General features: G+C 32.6%; 2 protein-coding genes across 5 annotated transcripts in view; both read right to left on the reverse strand.

Moving 5' to 3' along the window:
• LOC111003404 overlaps positions 1-2,543 on the reverse strand; it is a 52,209-nt gene extending 49,666 nt beyond the window's left edge. For 3 of the 4 annotated variants that reach the window (XM_022273884.2, XM_045634188.1, XM_022273882.2), the window contains exon 1: positions 2,418-2,543. In XM_022273884.2, coding sequence (XP_022129576.2) covers positions 2,418-2,533 — 116 coding nt within the window. In that variant the 5' untranslated portion in view covers positions 2,534-2,543. Of the gene's footprint in view, positions 1-495; positions 632-2,417 lie in introns of those variants that run through there. The other variant, XM_022273883.2, reaches the window with a different exon arrangement.
• Positions 2,544-12,001: 9,458 nt separating this feature from the next.
• On the reverse strand, positions 12,002-18,141 carry LOC111003386 (mitogen-activated protein kinase kinase kinase 12-like). The gene is made up of 7 exons (XM_022273848.2): positions 17,833-18,141; positions 16,827-17,000; positions 16,385-16,586; positions 15,818-16,156; positions 15,002-15,139; positions 14,535-14,714; positions 12,002-14,211 (listed from the first exon to the last, which is right to left on the reverse strand). Exons 1-7 carry the CDS (start codon positions 18,011-18,013, stop codon positions 13,845-13,847), a joined length of 1,581 nt encoding a protein of 526 aa, XP_022129540.1. The 5' UTR covers positions 18,014-18,141; the 3' UTR covers positions 12,002-13,844.
• Between the last annotated feature and the right edge of the window lie 1,551 nt (positions 18,142-19,692).

A 19,692-nucleotide genomic window follows, 5' to 3' on the forward strand; every position in this document is an offset into this window, starting at 1 on the left:
AATTCGCTGAAAATAGCTCGATCATTGTAGATATAAGAAACAAATAGTTATGATTATAAAGAGTAAACCAAATCGTCATAAAAGATAAATCTCTCTAAACTCACAAGAAAATTTTACACACAGGTAAGGCACAGGTTACGCTACGTTATAGACTGTTTGGCATATGTCTCATTTGAGTTAAATATATGTTTAAAAAACTTACCCTAGAAAATTTAAACAATTGCGCGATATTATTTACGATAAATAAGAAACATTTCATAGACATAATTTTAATACATATAGGTACTAAAGTATTAGAGTATATGTATTAAAATTATGACAATATAGATATAAAATATATAAAAAAAATATTAAATAAAATCCATTAATAGTTTGGCTATGATCTAAAGTGTAACGGCTATTTTTAATTATATCACCAAATGCGAATTAATCATTAGCTGTCTTCGCCAGGTGACGGTCACAGCACAATCACTAGCCCAGGGGCTCACGTTATACCTGGTGTAAACAGATGAGTTTGACCGCACCAGAGGATTGCCCGCGGCGTCACCCTTACAACAATTACTGCCCATGGCGGGAGCGCATATCGTTTCGGAGTACGCGATAGCCAGACGCGGACTGTCTTAAAATCAAGATATTTTTAATAGAGCGACGCCAGCGCCGCTGTTTTTGTTTATTCTCAAATTTTATTAGTATGTCACCCGTTTATGCTGCAGATCCATCATCAAGGATAATAATAATAAATATCCTCGTATTCTGGAATGTGAAGTTAAATTTAAGCACGATTATGCATATCTTGAATTAAAACGATGTTGAAAATTAAAAAAACTTTTCTATTGATCGCAGTGTCATAGTTTCATAAATCTCTACAAGATGGCGCCATCTAAAAACTCTATAGATCGTCGAAAGATGTCGCTGTACAATATAAATTCGCTTGTAGTCTCATGTTTATTTTTGCATTAAACTGACATCATTTGGAGCTAATAGAGATCAGATACCATTGAGTTCAGATGAAATACGAAGTGCAAAAGAAAATTGGACTGAAGGAAACGAGAACTTTTTGAGTTACCAGAGAAGAACAATCTCCTTCTTAAAAAAACAAAAGAACTATTATAGTTGAGACTTAAATAATTCTATTATTTTGTTTTTAAATAGACTTAATCACAAGAAAGAAAGATTGTGGACAGCGAAACAGTTAACTTACAGGACATTCTTGACAGTTATGCTAATGTTACCGAGTACGCGACTGAAATAGTTGTGTATATTAATTAATTGATACAGTATTGCTGGCCTGTCCTCTCAGCGAGTTTTTCATGGCTATCATAAATATCGTAAGACTGGCAAGTCTAGAACCCAAAAATTATTGGGAAGCATAGACAACTTACGAGATCTTGACCTCTTCGTTTACAAAATAAAAAATTAGTATCGCTTCAAAAACATCTTTACCTCTATTTGGATTTTGAAAATGTCAGCACTGTATTCAAAAATTCATTTTATTATATAAATATAAGTAATATTTATATAATAAAATGAATTTTTATTTAAAGAAAGGGTAAATATCAGGGATTCAGTACGTGAGAAATATTAGCAGTAGATTTTATATGAGGCATTATACAGACGTTTTGGTTAAGAAATCAGCTGTCGTAGCCGATCACCGAGACAAATATTATACACGGCGCTTCACATGACCTTAAAAACCATTGACATTATACATTATGATCTTGATCTGAAATGACTTGTTGTTTTGGTTATAATTATTTCGAATTTAGAATATATTATGTATCAAATAATGTTGTCTCTAGCTAATATGCTTGGCTTCCCTTTCAGAGTAATAACAAGTACTAAACTTGACAGCAACGGGTTATGTATAAATCGACGGCGTAATCTTTTAATAAAAATTAAGATTTTATATATATTATTATATATAAAACAATTTTTTTTTATATTATATACAAAACAAAAATACATGTTATACATGTTAGCTACACACTTGTCTACGCAAGAAAGCTTCAGTTGTTGGATAATGTTGAAATGAGTCTATTAAAATTCAGGAGATATTCCTATTTATTCCATACGAACTGACAGATAAAAATTCAGTATTTATATTCAAGGGCCATGAGGTATTCAGGAATACGCAAAAAAACGGCGTTCGTCCGAAGAACGATGTATTAACATACAACCAATGCCATGCCAACTTTCTGAACAGTATATTTTACATTTAAGTGTAATATCTAGTTCTCCTAACGTTATTTAAAGTAATATTAAGCAATTCTTAGTGTCAAGTGACTACTACTCTTCCTAGTCGATATTAATACACACTAAAAACAAACAACGCGAGCCGGTGTGCCGGTTATACAACTATACGCTTTATTCTAAACACGCTAAGACGTTGATTGATTTAGGCAGTCACTTCTACTTACCATTCATATGTGAAGGGTGGTGTTCCTAAAGGTAAGGGTAAAGCAATGCAGGCCTCGCTCCCGGGGGCTGCCCGGGTCGTCTGGACTCCAGTTCTTGGGAAGGCAGGTGCTTCCATGACTACGCACGGAGCGCGCGCGCCATACTGCGTTCTTACATAGCCGCCCGTTCACATTCTATAAATACTACCAAAAAATGTAACACTGGTGGCGTATCGTATGCGAATATTTCGCCAATATCTTGTCTTCACATGTGTTATCCAAATGCACATTCGTTTACAATGTTGTTCTGAGTTTATATTAAATTTTTTTTAGTTGAGAAATGAGTTGTTGGAGGCGTTGAGTCTACTTCCGTTGTGCGATTTGGTGTACCCCAAGGATTCAATTTTGGACCATTTAAAAATATAGTGTTACAAAATCTGCCTCTAACGCTGATGTTATTCAAAGTGATGTTTATGTTTTAAAAGATTGGTGCTTATTAAATATTATGGCCCTCAATGCAAGCTTTCATATTAAATACACCGGAAAAACTGCATGAAATATCGCAATCATATTAAATACTATTACTATTAATAGTATTTTAGAATATATGGTTTTCTTATACTGTAGAAAATGTAATATAATAAAAAAACAAATCATATACATTTTTAAAAGCTCTTGTTGCTTGCTTGATTGAAGGTAGCGACATAGTTGTTAGTACTCGTCAAAAGTATAAAATAATAATAATAAAATTGTTGATGATGAGGTAAGAAGGTAATGAGAAGCCCTAAGCAAAACGTGAATGTTTTCATTCCTATGTTCAAAGTTCAAACAGTATTCTATTTCTAACATTAGTCTGGAATCTAACCTTTCTACATCGTCACCAATATTTCTTGGATATAGATACATCATATTATATCAATCACCGAATGTTTCAGGAAAACAAATAGAAGTATTTAATAGGTGGAAACTAGCATTTAATAGGAAACACTGCCGTAATCAATATATTAGTGAAACTGCATTTTATTGAGTGCAGTAGTTTTTGAGTAGATCGGTGGAGGAGGTTTCTAATATGTAGTGATTGTCTGTGAGTCATTGATACATGTATATGCAAAGACCTAACCAGAAAATAAGTTTTATTGCGTCCGATGAACCTGTTTAATATAGGTAATAGGAGGCAAACACATCAACGATGGACATCGATTACGGGCCATTGTCTTCTTAACAAACATCTTTTTGTCCTAGGCGCGACAGACAACCCTTTGTACAGAGGCTTTTTCAGCGCAGAGGACGTCACCCACGTAGTCCTGAAATGCGAGGCTGTGGCTAAACCACGTACAGAAACCTCGGAACAGTGAGGTCTCTCCGTGAAGCCTGCGAAGGAGCCTGCCTACCTAGGAGGCTTATATCCCTTAGTCGAATTTGTTCGGAAATACTTCAGTGGGCAGCTGGTTCCGCATAATGGTGGTTAACATATTAAGAAACGCTCACTTATGGAACCTTCACTGCGTATTATGACCAACATATGTGTATTTAAGTGTAAATATATGTTTAATATAAACGTTGCTATTCAAAATTTAATTTACAAGCTAAGTAAATATTAATCTCGCTGCTATTTATCTGACAAATAGTCGTAATATCCGCTTTGCAAATCGCCGATATTTGGCCGGTAGGTTATTAACAAATACTACGAATAAACTACTGGATAGTCCTCATGAAATTGGGTAGTCAACCGTTCAATCGCAGATACTAAAAACTCATATTAAACTTTTCGAAGCATATTTTTACTTAGCCTTGGCGAGGCTCAAGACTTTTCTCAGCATATCATTATATTAGAAGTGGTATCTCGATATACGAGTTTTAAGATACCACCAGCCGATGGAGAGATATTTTGCTTCGAGATGAGAGAAAGATTTGAGATACGGGGAATGGCACACAACGCAATATTATATCTGTAGCGGTCTCTGCACGTCATTTTATGAGGCAGAATATGCGAACTTTCGATTGTACCACCATAACATTGTTGTACCATATTCTTGCAATAAATTATTTTAACTACAGTCAAAACCGTTTATGACAACATCGTTTAGAATAACATACCGGTTATTGGGTAACGGTCCCGGTTGAGTTCTTCACAGTTTCTTCTACGTTAAACTAGACAGGTCCTTTGCTTGTTTCCATCGTTTTCGAAGCGTTTTTGACGTTAGGTTCGCGTTTTATGCATTTTACACATTTACCTAACATTATTAATTTTATAATCATGGATCCGGAGATGTCTATTCATGTCATTCATGCATATTGAATTAAAGAAATCATTTTCTTATTCAAAAACAACTGAGGTGGTGTTTTGGGTGCTGGCATGGATTTGTGGCAGTGGAATCATTTCAATGAAAAAAATTGCATTGAGATACAAGAAATTTTATATACTTACAATTACGGAACGAATTTAACGCTTATTTCGAGGTACGACTGTTCTTCGTTTATTTATTTTCAATATGTAATATCTACGAGAATTGTTGCAGGTATTTTTTATTTTTTTTGACACCCATACCTGACTACTACAATATTAAAGTACGAAGGAGCCACTACAATATTTTGTTTAGAGATTCATAGTTTAAATACATAAAACTTTTATTAAATATTATATTTACTTCGGTGTGTAGCATTATCTTACAATCTCATCTTATTTATCCGATTATTTATGAGAAACAAAACATAATGCACGTAGAGTGTGTAGATCAAAACACCTTTCATAGAAAAGAAATCCATTAAAACTAAACTAAAATATTTTTGCCACACATCTGATTACTACAATGTACAGAGAGAGACCACTTTAATAGACTTACAGTAAAAATACATAAAACTTTTTGTAACAAGTATTTACTTCAGTTTTATTGTATTATCCTGCCTCACATCCGTTCGAATCTATGTGTCTTACACAAAAAAAAAATGAAAAAAAAATCCAATCCGTCAATACAAACTTTTTCTTAGGCAATTAGTAGGTATTGCTGCTGACACACGTCGTCAATTATTTTAGATAATAAACATATTTCTCGTGGCGTGTCTAGACCACGTCACCTTTTATAGAAAGAAAATCCATGAAAACTTACCCTTGATTTATTAATCAAATCAATCAAATTGCATCGTTTTTACTCTTCATCACGGCGAAACCTGTTAGTTTCAGTTTTCATGAATCATGAGTTTAATCAATCACTGTTCTAATTTATTTTTCTGTTTTTATTACAGTAAGGTGTTACAATACTAAAAGATTTATCTAAAAGTTGTTTTTTTACCATTTCCAGTTTAAAATTCAGTCAGCTACTCATAATGCGCCACGCCGAAAACACATTTCTGCGTCTCTAGGAAAACGTATTTGCCTGCCTCCTTACATCATATCTAACTTTTTTTATAGAAAACGGGCAGGAGGCTCACCTGATGTTAAGTGATACCGCCGCCCATGGACACTCTCAATGCCAGAGGGCTCGCCATTGGGTTGGACCATAGTCGGTTGGGTTCTCAAAATATTAGTTATTCGAATTTATAATTATGAAATTTCTAAAGAAATACATATTCTCAAAGCTAAGGCAAAATAATAAAATTAAACTTCCAATAAAGAAAATCTGGCCTTTTGAAAGACATTTTGTATGAATTTTGTAATAGAACCTCTACACCTGTTAAAATTACAGATAGCCGTTGTAAGCGATTCACATCTTCAATTATTATCTATAATTTCAATGCATCACCCTCACCCAGCGTGACCGACAATTTCTCACATATTTAAATAGTTCTAATCCAGTTGCTATTATTTCTAAAACCGATTTGAGTTACGTTTAGATCAAAGGGTACAAAAATAATTGACGAACGTAAGTTTCTTTGAGAAGTACCTTTTTATTAAAATCTAAATGAACTTGTAAATTTGGTATCACCTACATATATTTGTGTCCAAACTTAATACATTTTTGAAACATACCTTCTTTCTTGTTTTAGTATGTTTCTTTATTTATTATTTATGTTTAAAATTTCAAACCTTCTCTGAACGCCCACAAATTATTATTCAATTAGCCAAATCGATGCAGCCGTTTTAGAGTTTTAGCGAGACTAAAGAACAGCATTTATATATTTAAATACATATATATATATAATAGGGGTTAATAAAACGAATATGTATATATTCACATTTATTTATTCCATCTACATTACAATCGACAAAAATATTTAAATATAAGAACAATCATTTTATAGAGTATGTATGAGACAATGTATATTAAAAACTGTTCTGTTTGGAATGTTATCAAACAACTCATACCGAGCGACTTATGAAACTAAATACTGAAATAGCCTAAATCTTCTATTTAAAGGGGTATTAATTATAAATTTAGTAAACGATAGAAATTTCATAAGCCTCTCTTAAAATAATATGAATTTAATTTGCTTAAAATCTATTTCATTAATGAAAGGAGACCGATTTTGTAAATTTCTTATTGATAATAAATATTGACGATAACATCGAAGATTTGATTTAATTAGCATAAAATAGGTATCCTTTCATATATACGTCTTACTAAAGTAGATATAAAAAGGACTACGTGAATACCTTGTTATTTATAATTGTACATAATATAAAGCTTTGGAATGTATATATGATGAATCAAATTAACACTGAAATGTATTTGTACGGTACTTGATGACTACCGTCTCACAGATTCTATTTTTTTAATGAAAAATAAAACTTGTGCCTATTGACATTCTAGTAGGTACAACCTGGTATTGAAAATAATATAAAAGTCCTTAAAGGAAATCCTTAGACAGAAACACACACACAGAAAGTAAACCAAGGAATAATATTTTTACGTAAACAATACATTAACATTTGTAGGAATGATTTTCAGTAAACGTACCCATTTAGCTTAATAGACGATCATTAAATTGACTCGTATTCCGTTAGTCTACACTTTAATAAACGAATTACAACCCCTTTAACATAAATACTTGATAGATATTGGCTAGATTAACATCGACTAGTGACAGAGCAGTTACAAATTAATAGTCTTTACTATGAAATGCTATCATTAGAACATTACATTGAAAAGGCCTTATAGCCTATTTTACAATTGTATCCTATAAAATCCACCATTAATACAAACTTAATGCAGTGCGGGTAACAAAAAAGACAAAAAACTAGTAAAATATTTGCACCATACTATATTTTTATGTAAGAAGATATCAAATAAATAATTTCGCGGTAACAGTATAATAAACAAAGATTCTGAGCCATTTGATATCGATAAATGGTTATTTATATGCACCGTTTCGTTCCGGATTGCTTTTATTATTGTGTGCAATTCCACCAATACCTCCGCTGACAAAATAGTCGGAGAAATAGCCTGAGAAAATATACAGCAACTGTGCATTGCAAGTTCGGTTGCTTTTTTATTAAACATCAATATAACGGTAACGAAAAAATACAGAATATATCGTCCTATTTAAATTTGATATTGCATAACATTTGTAAAGACTTGAAATTTGTACTAGAGATTTTGCAAATTAATGACAAAAAATCAAAAACAAATCGTTTATACAAAATCTCTAAATTGTGTTTGAGCTCATAAAATAATAGGTACGTAAGGTAACCTAAGAAGTAGTAAAGTTATAGAAACAGTAAACACTTCAAAAATTTATACTAAGCGCAGTCTGTAAATTACAACTGACTTATAATTAAAAATTAATAAGTAAGTCTGTCTAATATTTACAGAAATCGGGAATACATCACAAACGGACCGTCATCCCAATCGTGTCCTAGGACAGAAAAATACATCGTTAAAACTTTGACAAGAATAATTTGACTAACTTAGGTATAGACTCCGAAACTGCAATTGAATTATAATTTTATTGAAGCATTTTTATCACAACGTTGAAGAAAAAAATGCAGAAGATTTAAAAAATCTTCTAATGCGCCGCTTTATATCCAACAACGCCATCTAAAATTAAGTCATTTACTATAAAAATACCATTCTTATGCGAGCACAATTATTATTTTTATAAAAAAATATTTTTTACAAAAATAGCAGAAAAGCTCATACATATTTGCATATACTATCGAACCGTCCAATGCCGTATATGCGCAGGCAAAATCATCCGCAGACGTTCCTGCGCACACAACTCAAGCCTAACATTTTAGGAAGGCATTAAAAATTAATTACAAAACTCTGGAATTAGTAATTCGGTTTTTAACAATAATTAAAATCCTGTACAAATCCTTTGATCCCGTTTAATATTGAAATGAAAACAAAATGTTTCAATATATTGATGAATAGAATTCATTTGTTATCAATTAAAAATACAGTGTAAACTCTATATAATGACATTCAAAAATCGGTATGTTTATTTTAGACTACTGTTAGTAATTACATCAAACACGCTATTGCGTCTGTGACTTTCGCCTGACATCTTTTGGTTGGACCAGAAATCGCTCTCAAGCAATCCCAAGTTTGAAACAAAACAAATTCTTTAGAAAGTCCGGTAGGTATGATGCCGATAGTCGAGTTTATTTCGGCTGCCTAAAAAGTAGTTTTTTATTTTATTATCATTATTGAGAGAGGGTGTAATGCTATGTAGGCTGTTTCATTATGAAGACAAGCTTAACCAATCAAATGCGAGTGAATTCGACGCTTCATGATATTTTGGAGTACCTATATAAAGCAATCGTTTAGGCCGATTTCTTAAAAATAAGGAAATGTTTAAGTATAATAAACATAACTTAACATAATGTAAATGAGATCTAAATAGACTAGATAGTAGCATATGCTAAGTGGAAATTAATCCGTTTCTAAATTTCTACTGACTGACAATGACTGAAATTACTCATACATATATATATACATACAGCAAATGTCAAGATAACTTACATAACAATATAAGTTTCGGATAATGCTATCCAAAACTCTATACTGAGCAATGTTTAAAATGTATTATCATTTTTTCTGAAAAAAAAAACAATGGCATTCTTTTCTCTTTAATTTTTTAAGTAATGTTTAGTTCTTTAAAATTATCATACCAGTTGTAGAAATAGCCGATCTAGGTGATGAGAAAAATAACAGCCGCAGTACAAAACTCAATCAAAGGAAACTTCTTTGGACACAGGTGATATTCGCTCAGGGGATAGATGCCGACTATTCTCAACTTCTCGTCCGTTTTTAAACGATTAATATATGTTAGCCTACACCGTAGTTTCCACGTACACACCACTAGCGCAACCCGTGTGTTGTTTATAATATGCATCTATTTTGAAAATCTGTAAGTGAATTGTCACGACTGATATAAAATAAATTCCTTTTAAACCTTGCTCAGTATCTCTTAATCCTATACACACACCAAATAATAATGCAGTAAGCGCTAAATAAGAACTTCAAATTTTTTTTTTGGACTAACATTTAAAAATACCAGTTATCTCTAAAAGTAAAATATCTTTGGTAGCTTAATCTTATATTCTACCCTACAACGTCTAAGAAGTCCCGAGATTTGTCGCTTGTATATTAACGACTACTGACAAAGTCATTTGATTTTTCCGTAACTAATAATCTAATACGATCAATTATTTTACGCACGAAGATAGAATGGCTTACTTGAAAGACAAACGTTCGTATCTTAATCGTAAATGGAACACGCTGTACGACCAAACCAGCTACATAACACGTTCTCCTGATAGCAGGAGTGATATTCGGATTCATTATATTCGTTGTTAACTCATACATATTAGGCTCATTGTTAAATTTTATGCATTAAACAGACGTAACAAAACCTACGTTGGACGACCTAAAAGACCAGGCCCGAAAGAACCTGAAGCCTGAAAGACCAGCACAAAAAAAGTCGAAGCATAATTTAACACTTAGGTTAACTAAGCCTAGGTTATCTATGTTCTAATATAGGCCCGACATTTTCTGATAACGCTATTAAAATTTTAACATTATATTTTATCAATGTGTGGGAAATTCCCCTGACCCATTTTTTATCTAAGACCCACAATTACAATCACAATTTTGATTATTATATCAGATAAATTTTTATAAACGGCTACTATATCGTAATATGAATATATGAGTCCGTCAGTGTAATTTTTAATTTTTCTCCTTATAGTGCAATGATTAACAAGGAAATTATTTTCACAACTGTTTAACTATTTGATGAATATTTTTAATGAATTACAAAAGAGCATTTTTTTTGTAAGCATCAGAGAAAGTTACTGTCAAATAACTTAGCTCTCCTGGAGCAATGCATATGTACTAATACATATAGATAAACTCATAAGTCTATAAGTTTTAAATATTCATCCTAAAATATGTTATACATCAAAAAGTATAGTGATTTACCGGATTTGTACTAACAATAAGTTTGAGTTATGGAAATAAATACAGCAATATTAACGAACAAATTGAAAATGAATATTTAATTAAGATTATTAATAAAAAAGTTATGGAGTAACCGTTCTTAATAGCGATTTAGTTTTTTTTCGTGGCCGTTGCAAAGGCTTTCAGGCAACCTGAAATTTGCTTGAGCAAGAATGTAGAACTTAGAATGCTGCCACTAAACATTTTTAGCAATACTCAATTACGATTAATTACCTAAAAAGTTAGCGTGTAACCGTTTTAAACGGCTATTTATTTATTCACGTGGCCGCTGCAAATTTATTCAGGCAGCCTGAAATTTCTGTAAGCACTACTGCAGAACTTAGAATCTTATCACTAAACATTTTTAGCAATACTCAATTACGATTAATTATTTAAACAGTTATCAAGTAACCGTTCTAAATAGCGATTTAGTTTTTTTCGTGGCCGTTGCATAGGCTTTCAGGTAACCTGAAATTTGCTTAAACAAGAATGCAGAACTTAGCATGCTGCCACTAAATTTTTTTAGCAATACTCAATTACGATTAATTACCTAAAAAGTTAGCGGGTAACCGTTCTAAATGGCAATTTAGTTATTCACGTCACCCTTTCAAATTTATTCAGGCAGCTTGAAATTTGTGTAAGCACTACTGCAGAACTTAGAATCTTATCACTAAACATTTTTAGCAATACTCAATTACGACTAATTATTTAAACAGTTATCAAGTAACCGTTCTAAATAGCGATTTAGTTTTTTTCGTGGCCGTTGCATAGGCTTTCAGGCAACCCGAAATTTGCTTAAACAAGAATGCAGAACTTAGCATGCTGCCACTAAACATTTTTAGCAATACTCAATTACGATTAATTACCTAAAAAGTTAGCAGGTAACCGTTCTACATGGCAATTTAGTTATTCACGTCACCCTTTCAAATTTATTCAGGCAGCTTGAAATTTGTGTAAGCACTACTGCAGAACTTAGAATCTTATCACTAAACATTTTTAGCAATACTCAATTACGACTAATTATTTCAACAGTTATCAAGTAACCGTTCTAAATAGCGATTTAGTTTTTTTCGTGGCCGTTGCAAAGGCTTTCAGGTAACCTGAAATTTGCTTAAACAAGAATGCAGAACTTAGCATGCTGCCACTAAATTTTTTTAGCAATACTCAATTACGATTAATTACCTAAAAAGTTAGCGGGTAACCGTTCTAAAAGGCAATTTAGTTATTCACGTCACCCTTTCAAATTTATTCAGGCAGCTTGAAATTTGTGTAAGCACTACTGCAGAACTTAGAATCTTATCACTAAACATTTTTAGCAATACTCAATTACGACTAATTATTTAAACAGTTATCAAGTAACCGTTCTAAATAGCGATTTAGTTTTTTTCGTGGCCGTTGCATAGGCTTTCAGGCAACCTGAAATTTGCTTAAACAAGAATGCAGAACTTAGCATGCTGCCACTAAACATTTTTAGCAATACTCAATTACGATTAATTACCTAAAAAGTTAGCAGGTAACCGTTCTACATGGCAATTTAGTTATTCACGTCACCCTTTCGAATTTATTCAGGCAGCTTGAAATTTGTGTAAGCACTACTGTAAAACTTAGAATCTTATCACTAAACATTTTTATCAATACTCAATTACGATTAATTATTTAAACAGTTATCAAGTAACCGTTCTAAATAGCGATTTAGTTTTTTTCGTGGCCGTTGCAAAGGCTTTCAGGCAACCTGAAATTTGCTTAAACAAGAATTCAGAACTTAGCATGCTGCCACTAAACATTTTTAGCAATACTCAATTACGATTAATTACCTAAAAAGTTAGCGGGTAACCGTTCTAAATGGCAATTTAGTTATTCACGTCACCCTTTCAAATTTATTCATGCAGCTTGAAATTTGTGTAAGCACTACTGTAAAACTTAGAATCTTATCACTAAACATTTTTATCAATACTCAATTACGATTAATTATTTAAACAGTTATCAAGTAACCGTTCTAAATAGCGATTTAGTTTTTTTCGTGGCCGTTGCAAAGGCTTTCAGGCAACCTGAAATTTGCTTAAACAAGAATTCAGAACTTAGCATGCTGCCACTAAACATTTTTAGCAATACTCAATTACGATTAATTACCTAAAAAGTTAGCGGGTAACCGTTCTAAATGGCAATTTAGTTATTCACGTCACCCTTTCAAATTTATTCATGCAGCTTGAAATTTGTGTAAGCACTACTGCAGAACTTAGAATCTTATCACTAAACATTTTTATGAATACTCAATTACGACTAATTATTTAAACAGTTATCAAGTAACCGTTCTAAATATAGATTTAGTTTTTTTCGTGGCCGTTGCATAGGCTTTCAGGCAACCTGAAATTTGCTTGAGCAAGAATGCAGACCTTAGCATGCTGCCACTAAATATTTTTAGCAATACTCAATTACGATTAATTACCTAAGAAGTTAGCTGGTAACCGTTTTAAATGGCGATTTAGTTATTAACGTGGCCGCTGCAAATTTATTCAGGCAGCCTGAAATTTGTGTAAGCACTACTGCAGAACTTAGAATCTTATCACTAAACATTTTTAGCAATACTCAATTCAGAGTAACCGTTTTAAATGGCGATTCAGTTTGTTACGTAGTTACGTATTTATTTAACATTAAAATTAGATAGTTTTAGGATACATTTTTCGAAACACTAATTTAAGTTTAAGTATTTAAACAGTTATCGAGTAACCGTTCTAAATAAAAAATTTTTTTCGTGGCCGTTGGAAAGGCCGTGCTTTCAGGCAACCCGAAATTTGTGTGGGCACAAATGCAGAACTTAAAATGCTGCCAATAAACACTTTTAGCAACACATTATCTAATAAACGAATTTATACTCGACTCAACTAAAATTAATGAGATCCGTTTGGCATCGAATGGGTAATAAAAAATTCATAATTAATGTCAAAAACTCAATCCAAATCAAATAATGAAATTACCATGAATCGAACCGCGAAAAACAGAAAACCACGAAAACCAACGTTAGTAAAAATACAAAAAATAGTGTTGCCCTCACAAGGAAAACATTAAGTTAAACTTGAGCAACATCTGGAATATAATTATCATTAAGGAAATCATTATTGGCCGTGTCCTTGACAATGACATTCCCATTATCTTCCATTTCAATGACAGTATCCTTCTTTGTCTGGTTGTTGTTCTGATAATAGCGAACTTGCTCAGTGCATGGACAAGAAGCGTGGTCGACAACTGTCGTGGTGTCTGAGTTTTTTTCGTCGTACTGAACGACTACTTGAGTGGGAATGACCGGCTCGATTTTCTTCTTGCGACGGCGTTGCTCAAGAATCGGCATTTTCATGCCATCAGAAGAAGATGATGTTTGACGCTGGAATAATTTAGCACGGTGTCCGCAACGACACTCGTTTAACGCGTTCTCTTTCCTATGGGCAATAGAAAGAGACTGTTACCTCCGCTCATTCGCTATCGATGCTAAAAGGGAGAGTTTCTTTCCGAAGAAATCTTTGATACAAAAACTTCTTCAAAATTATAATAAGGACATGTCTTATCATTCAAAAGCCTTTGAAAATAAACTGCTAATCAATTTGACTTTTGACTATGTAATTTGAAAATAAATTGTATTAGATTAGAAGAAATGAATAGATATTTCATATTTTCGGTGTGTCCTATAAAAAACAACACGATGAACCTAATAAATGTTGTAATACTATGAACTCCAATCGGAGGCGAAAAAAACATTACTCACTCAGCGATGGTTCTTTCACGTTGTTCGAGCTGAAGTCTGACAGCGCAGACTTCTAGAAACAGCTCGTTAGCCCTCGACACTTGCTGTTCGTAAACGTAGCGGAGATCGCGTGCTTGCTTAAGATCTTCACGACGCTGAGCCACAACGTCCGTGGTCTCTTGCGTGAAAGTATTTGGGCTTCTGTGAACGACTTGTCTTTGAGAAGAAACTACGTTTGTTTCCGAAGTGAGAAAGGGACGGAAGAAGTATTAAAAAATTGGACTTGGTGTTAATTACAATTATATAATCGTTTTGATCGGAAAAATTTATTGAATATTTTTTTACGAAAAGTCTTCATTACAATTATATTTTAAATTAAATTTATTCATTGTATAATTAAAAAGTTGTTTAATGTATTATAAGCCAAAATATTAATAATGTTTGGGATTCACACATTAAATAGTAAATACTACTGGAATTGACTGTACCTGGCATACAGACGCTCCATGCACTGGTGAACTTCAGCTCGCCATCCAGTTTGTATGTTTTTAAATGTCTCCGTATCCATATTGCGTAGATCTCCTCCTGCCATCTCTAAATGGGCAGCTATGATCTTGAATGGCGGCCTGTTATTAACAATATTATAAGTTCCATGTGTATTTTTAATTTATCATGTAAAAATATTATTGATTTGTATTAATTTTTATTTTATAATGTTCAATTTTTATATTGCAATGTAACGAAGTGTTAATAAATTAATAAATAATTTATAAGAAAGTAGAGCATCACTATGGCTAATTATGTAGTATTAACACAAACAAGGATTTAAATTTATTATGTCCAACAGAACTTAAAACCTATAGTCAAAATACAATAGAATTCTTAGTAAATATTCGAGTTAAAATGCGCACAGCTACTTTAAATTAACTAACCATCTCCTAGAGTTCTTAAAGATATAGGAAAAAAAATAACGCAATTTTATATTTTTATTGAAATATCTATGAAAAGCTATACCGATGTTACGTTAAGTAATAAATTTAATATTTTCATTCGCCAGCGATTTAATTTAACATAAATTTATGAATAATTTTGGAAACAGACTTTCATGAGGTCACACATAAAAAACGCAACGCACACCTATTTTTATTGTAAGAATTCTAGCGAAATAACTACTGTCGAAGATTAAATGTTAAGTTCAATAGTGATAATGTTGTTTATTCGGCAGATAAATTTTGGTTAAGACGAAGTAACTTGAATAGTGATCGCACAGCCGCAAGCGCATCCAATATTTTATAGTAACTTACCGGTTACGCGGTACACGGTTCCAGCATTGTTTAAGCAATTGTTGCAAGCTGCTAGCACAATTGCTAGGTATCGGAAGAGCAATTGAGTTGGTTCCAACGCCCCACATAATTGCATGTGTCTCTAGGTTCTTGTACGGCACTTCAGCAGTGAGCAACTCCCACATGACAACACCAAATGACCAAACATCAACTCGCTCAGAGCACGGTTCGTGGCGTATCACTTCTGGAGCCATCCAGGCCACAGTGCCAGTGAAGCTCATAACTGCACTGACGTCATTCCATTCACGGCTCGTGCCAAAGTCGCTCACTTTTACCACCAATTCATCAGAGATGAGTATGCTAAAATATGGTGGTAATTAAATACTCGAAATAGCTAAATTCCGAAAATGCTGTTTTATTTTAAAAATCAAACCAAAAACAAATTATGTAAAAATACTTACTTAGTTGTTTTTTAAGTTAAACAACAAAGAAACTAATAGCTCTACATATTATATTGAATATATTCTAAACAATATTCAATTAACTGTAAAGAATATTTGATAAAATTAGGAATCTAATGTCACTTACTTGGGGCTTTTAAGATCTCGATGGATAATCTTATGAGAATGTAGATATGCCATGCCACGAGCAATGTCTTTAGCCCATTTTAATAATTGCTTTGGCATAAAAACAGTGTTGCTATGAATGAAGTCAAACAGTGATCCATATTGACAGTACTCCATAATAATGCAGAAGTCTGGTGGGTTTGTGCACACCCCCACAAAGCGAACTATATTGAAATATTATATTGTAATAGCTTGAAATTTAAACAACACCTTACATAATAAACTCAAAAAACAAATATCGCAATAATAAAGCACACATTGCTTCCACCTATTAAAACAGCAATAACTACTTAAAGCTTTATACTTAATTTCCTATCCTATTCTATGAGCAACTATAAAGAAAAAAAAGGTAAATATTTTATGTAGTTATAACTTAAATTAATAATATAACATATAATACCAACCAATATTTTCATGATTCAACTTCAAGAGATGTCTGATATCAGTCTCATTTTTAGTGCGTAACTGTTTAACAGCAACCTTTTCGCCATTAAGTTGTGCTCCAAATACCACACCTTGAGCTCCAGAACCCAAGTAAAACAAGTCTGTTATTTTTTCAATTGGAATTTCCACATTTTCTAAAAAGATTTAAGGCCTTTACTATTGTTCTAAAAAGAATCTAAATAATGGGACAACACTTTTATGTATTTATTTAACACATTAATTTAGAAATATGTATAAAGAGGCTATATATAGAAGTTTAAATACAAAAACTAGGAGGACGTAGCAGAATCAAATGCTTCTTAGCTCGCCTTAAATATATATATATATATATAAAATATTTTAATGTAAATTAAATAGGCTCATTTATGATTCTGTAAAAGAGAATTAATAATAAAAGAAATAAAAGAGTCAAGCTCTTATGACTCTATGTTTGTCCACAGATTCCTTGATTTAAAGGTTTAAAGCTGGAGTAGGTACTCCAGCTGAACCCTAATTGTTCTCATATAAGTAATGCCACATTAGTAACACACATAAGTCGGTTTGTGAATTTAAAGTAACTTTTAAATCAAGTTGTGTTATTTGAGTTGGAAACGGAGTTTATGATTAAATCAACTGAAATCTGTAGAATACCAATACTTAGGTTTCAAATTTAAAACCCTTGATTAAAGACCACAAGTGCATTCTACTTTAACTACAAAATAATAATTTATTTATGAGGCTATAATATAAAAATAATTAAAGTGTCTTAATGTTAAATCAAGTTTTGATCTAGAATATTTCTCTCAGAGAATCTGTGATGTAGAGCAGGATAGCATGTCGGAAATCAATAATCTCCAGGACGAGTTATAAATATAACATAATTTAAAATCAATGGAGCCTTACCTGCGTAGCGCAGCAACCTTGAAAACTGCATCAATGCACGAGCCGCGCAAGCCTAGAGAAAATTCGAGAAAACGACCATCTTACCTTTTAGGGATTTGTATTCTTCGCCTTTAAATATAGACACCACGTCGGAAAAACACTGAAATACACCGCCCATCCAATAATCTGCTTTTTTTTCTTCTTCCCATGGCGGGATGCCAAAGTCTGGGTCTTCATTTTTCACCTCAAAAAGCTCGGGGTCGTCATCATACTTAGCTTTAGCCATTATTCACTCTTTTCTTCAAACTTAAAACGATTAAAGAAATTAAAGCACGGTAAATTATTGGATTTTCCAAGAAAACACAACCGGGCAAGCTTATAAAGCTCGCGAATAGAAAATAAGGAGCTCTGATTTCGAAAGCTTAAATGGAGCAAAGCAAAGCTCTCACAGATTATATGTTTTATGACAATGACAGTGCGCCTACGTTGCTTGACAGTGGCGTTCTTAGGAAATAATATATTCGAAGATCTGTGACACACATTCGTGTTAGATAATAATAATAAATACATAAAATAATTTTAATTCACTTTACAATATTTTTACAAAAATACCTTTGAAAAGCTAGTTAAAATTGAATTTAAGCAAGCGTATAAATCACTGCTGCCTTATGTAACGTTACTCATATCAACAGAGTGCGTCACAGATTTCATGAGGGGCGTAGCATGGGCAATGGGCATAACGACAAAGGACGTGTTTCGTTTCGCGCTTCAAAAATATAAATTACTTTAGGCATACTTTTTTATAATGGCATTGAAGATATTATTCTATATTTCGTGTACTATAAATATTACATATTCCTATATCCTGTATTACCTAGATATCTTTATATTGGTAAAAACGTAGAAATTCGTCGCCATTATTGGGGGTTGCGTTAAGAAGGAGGACGGTAGGATTGTCAGCCCTTACCACTTCGACGCGCCTGTAACAGTGCCTGTGTTTCATTTCAACGGGTGGGGGCTGCTCTCCTAGGAGCCTACGGGTTTAAACCCGTTAAAGTTATCTTAAGATAACTTTGACGTTGACTGAATTTATGTTCTTATAAATACGGACTTGTTTTACCTTACTTAACCAGTCTAGTCTAGTCTAGTCTAGTTACCATATAGTTTACATGCAGATAAATATTGATGTAACAGTTAACATGTAATAAATATAAATAACCTAATAGTGCAATAAAACGATTACCTCGATTGTATTTTCGTTTCCTAAATTTTGATTTATTAATCTAGACGATAGTCAGATAGGCATATCTTGCTTTATAATACCTATAGTTTCCATAATTATACCAATCATTTATAGTTGCTTGGCTTTTGCATTGCTGTCTATTTTCTTTACATGGGTCTTCACTCACCCTTCACTAATGACTATGTTGTAGCTCTAATTTTGCGATTATGCATATAACAAATGGAACACGTTCAAAATCTATTTAAAAAATTTTCGAAAATCGTTCCTGTATTTCTAAGAACTTTTAATTTTGCCTTGCAATTTTCTTTCGTACAACACCATGAACCAAACGGTGTATTTGCGATTAAATTTGTCAAACGTCGGTAGCGCAGTCGCTCTCGCTCTCTTAAAAATATTGCCGCTTTATTTTTAATTAGCGATTTTACGAACCCAGCTTTTGTGTACGACAAAGGGTTGCACGAACCTATTCATACAATGGCATTCGGGTTACGACAGGTGTGAACGTACAGTTCGATTCAATTTTTATTTGATTCTTTGATGTCTATGATAAAGCCAGCTATACGACAAATACAATCACGAAAATTTGTACCGTTGTACGACAAAAGTTCATTCAAATAAAACTTTTGTGCTAAAATAACTGACTTTAGCGTATACTAACTTAACTAATAGCCATTTGATAAAGATCTAATGAATTAGCTTTTGTTAGTATATCAGCATTTTTA

The sequence above is a fragment of the Pieris rapae genome, chromosome Z (genome assembly GCF_905147795.1).
Source record: "Pieris rapae chromosome Z, ilPieRapa1.1, whole genome shotgun sequence".
NCBI classification, from domain to species: domain Eukaryota; kingdom Metazoa; phylum Arthropoda; class Insecta; order Lepidoptera; family Pieridae; genus Pieris; species Pieris rapae.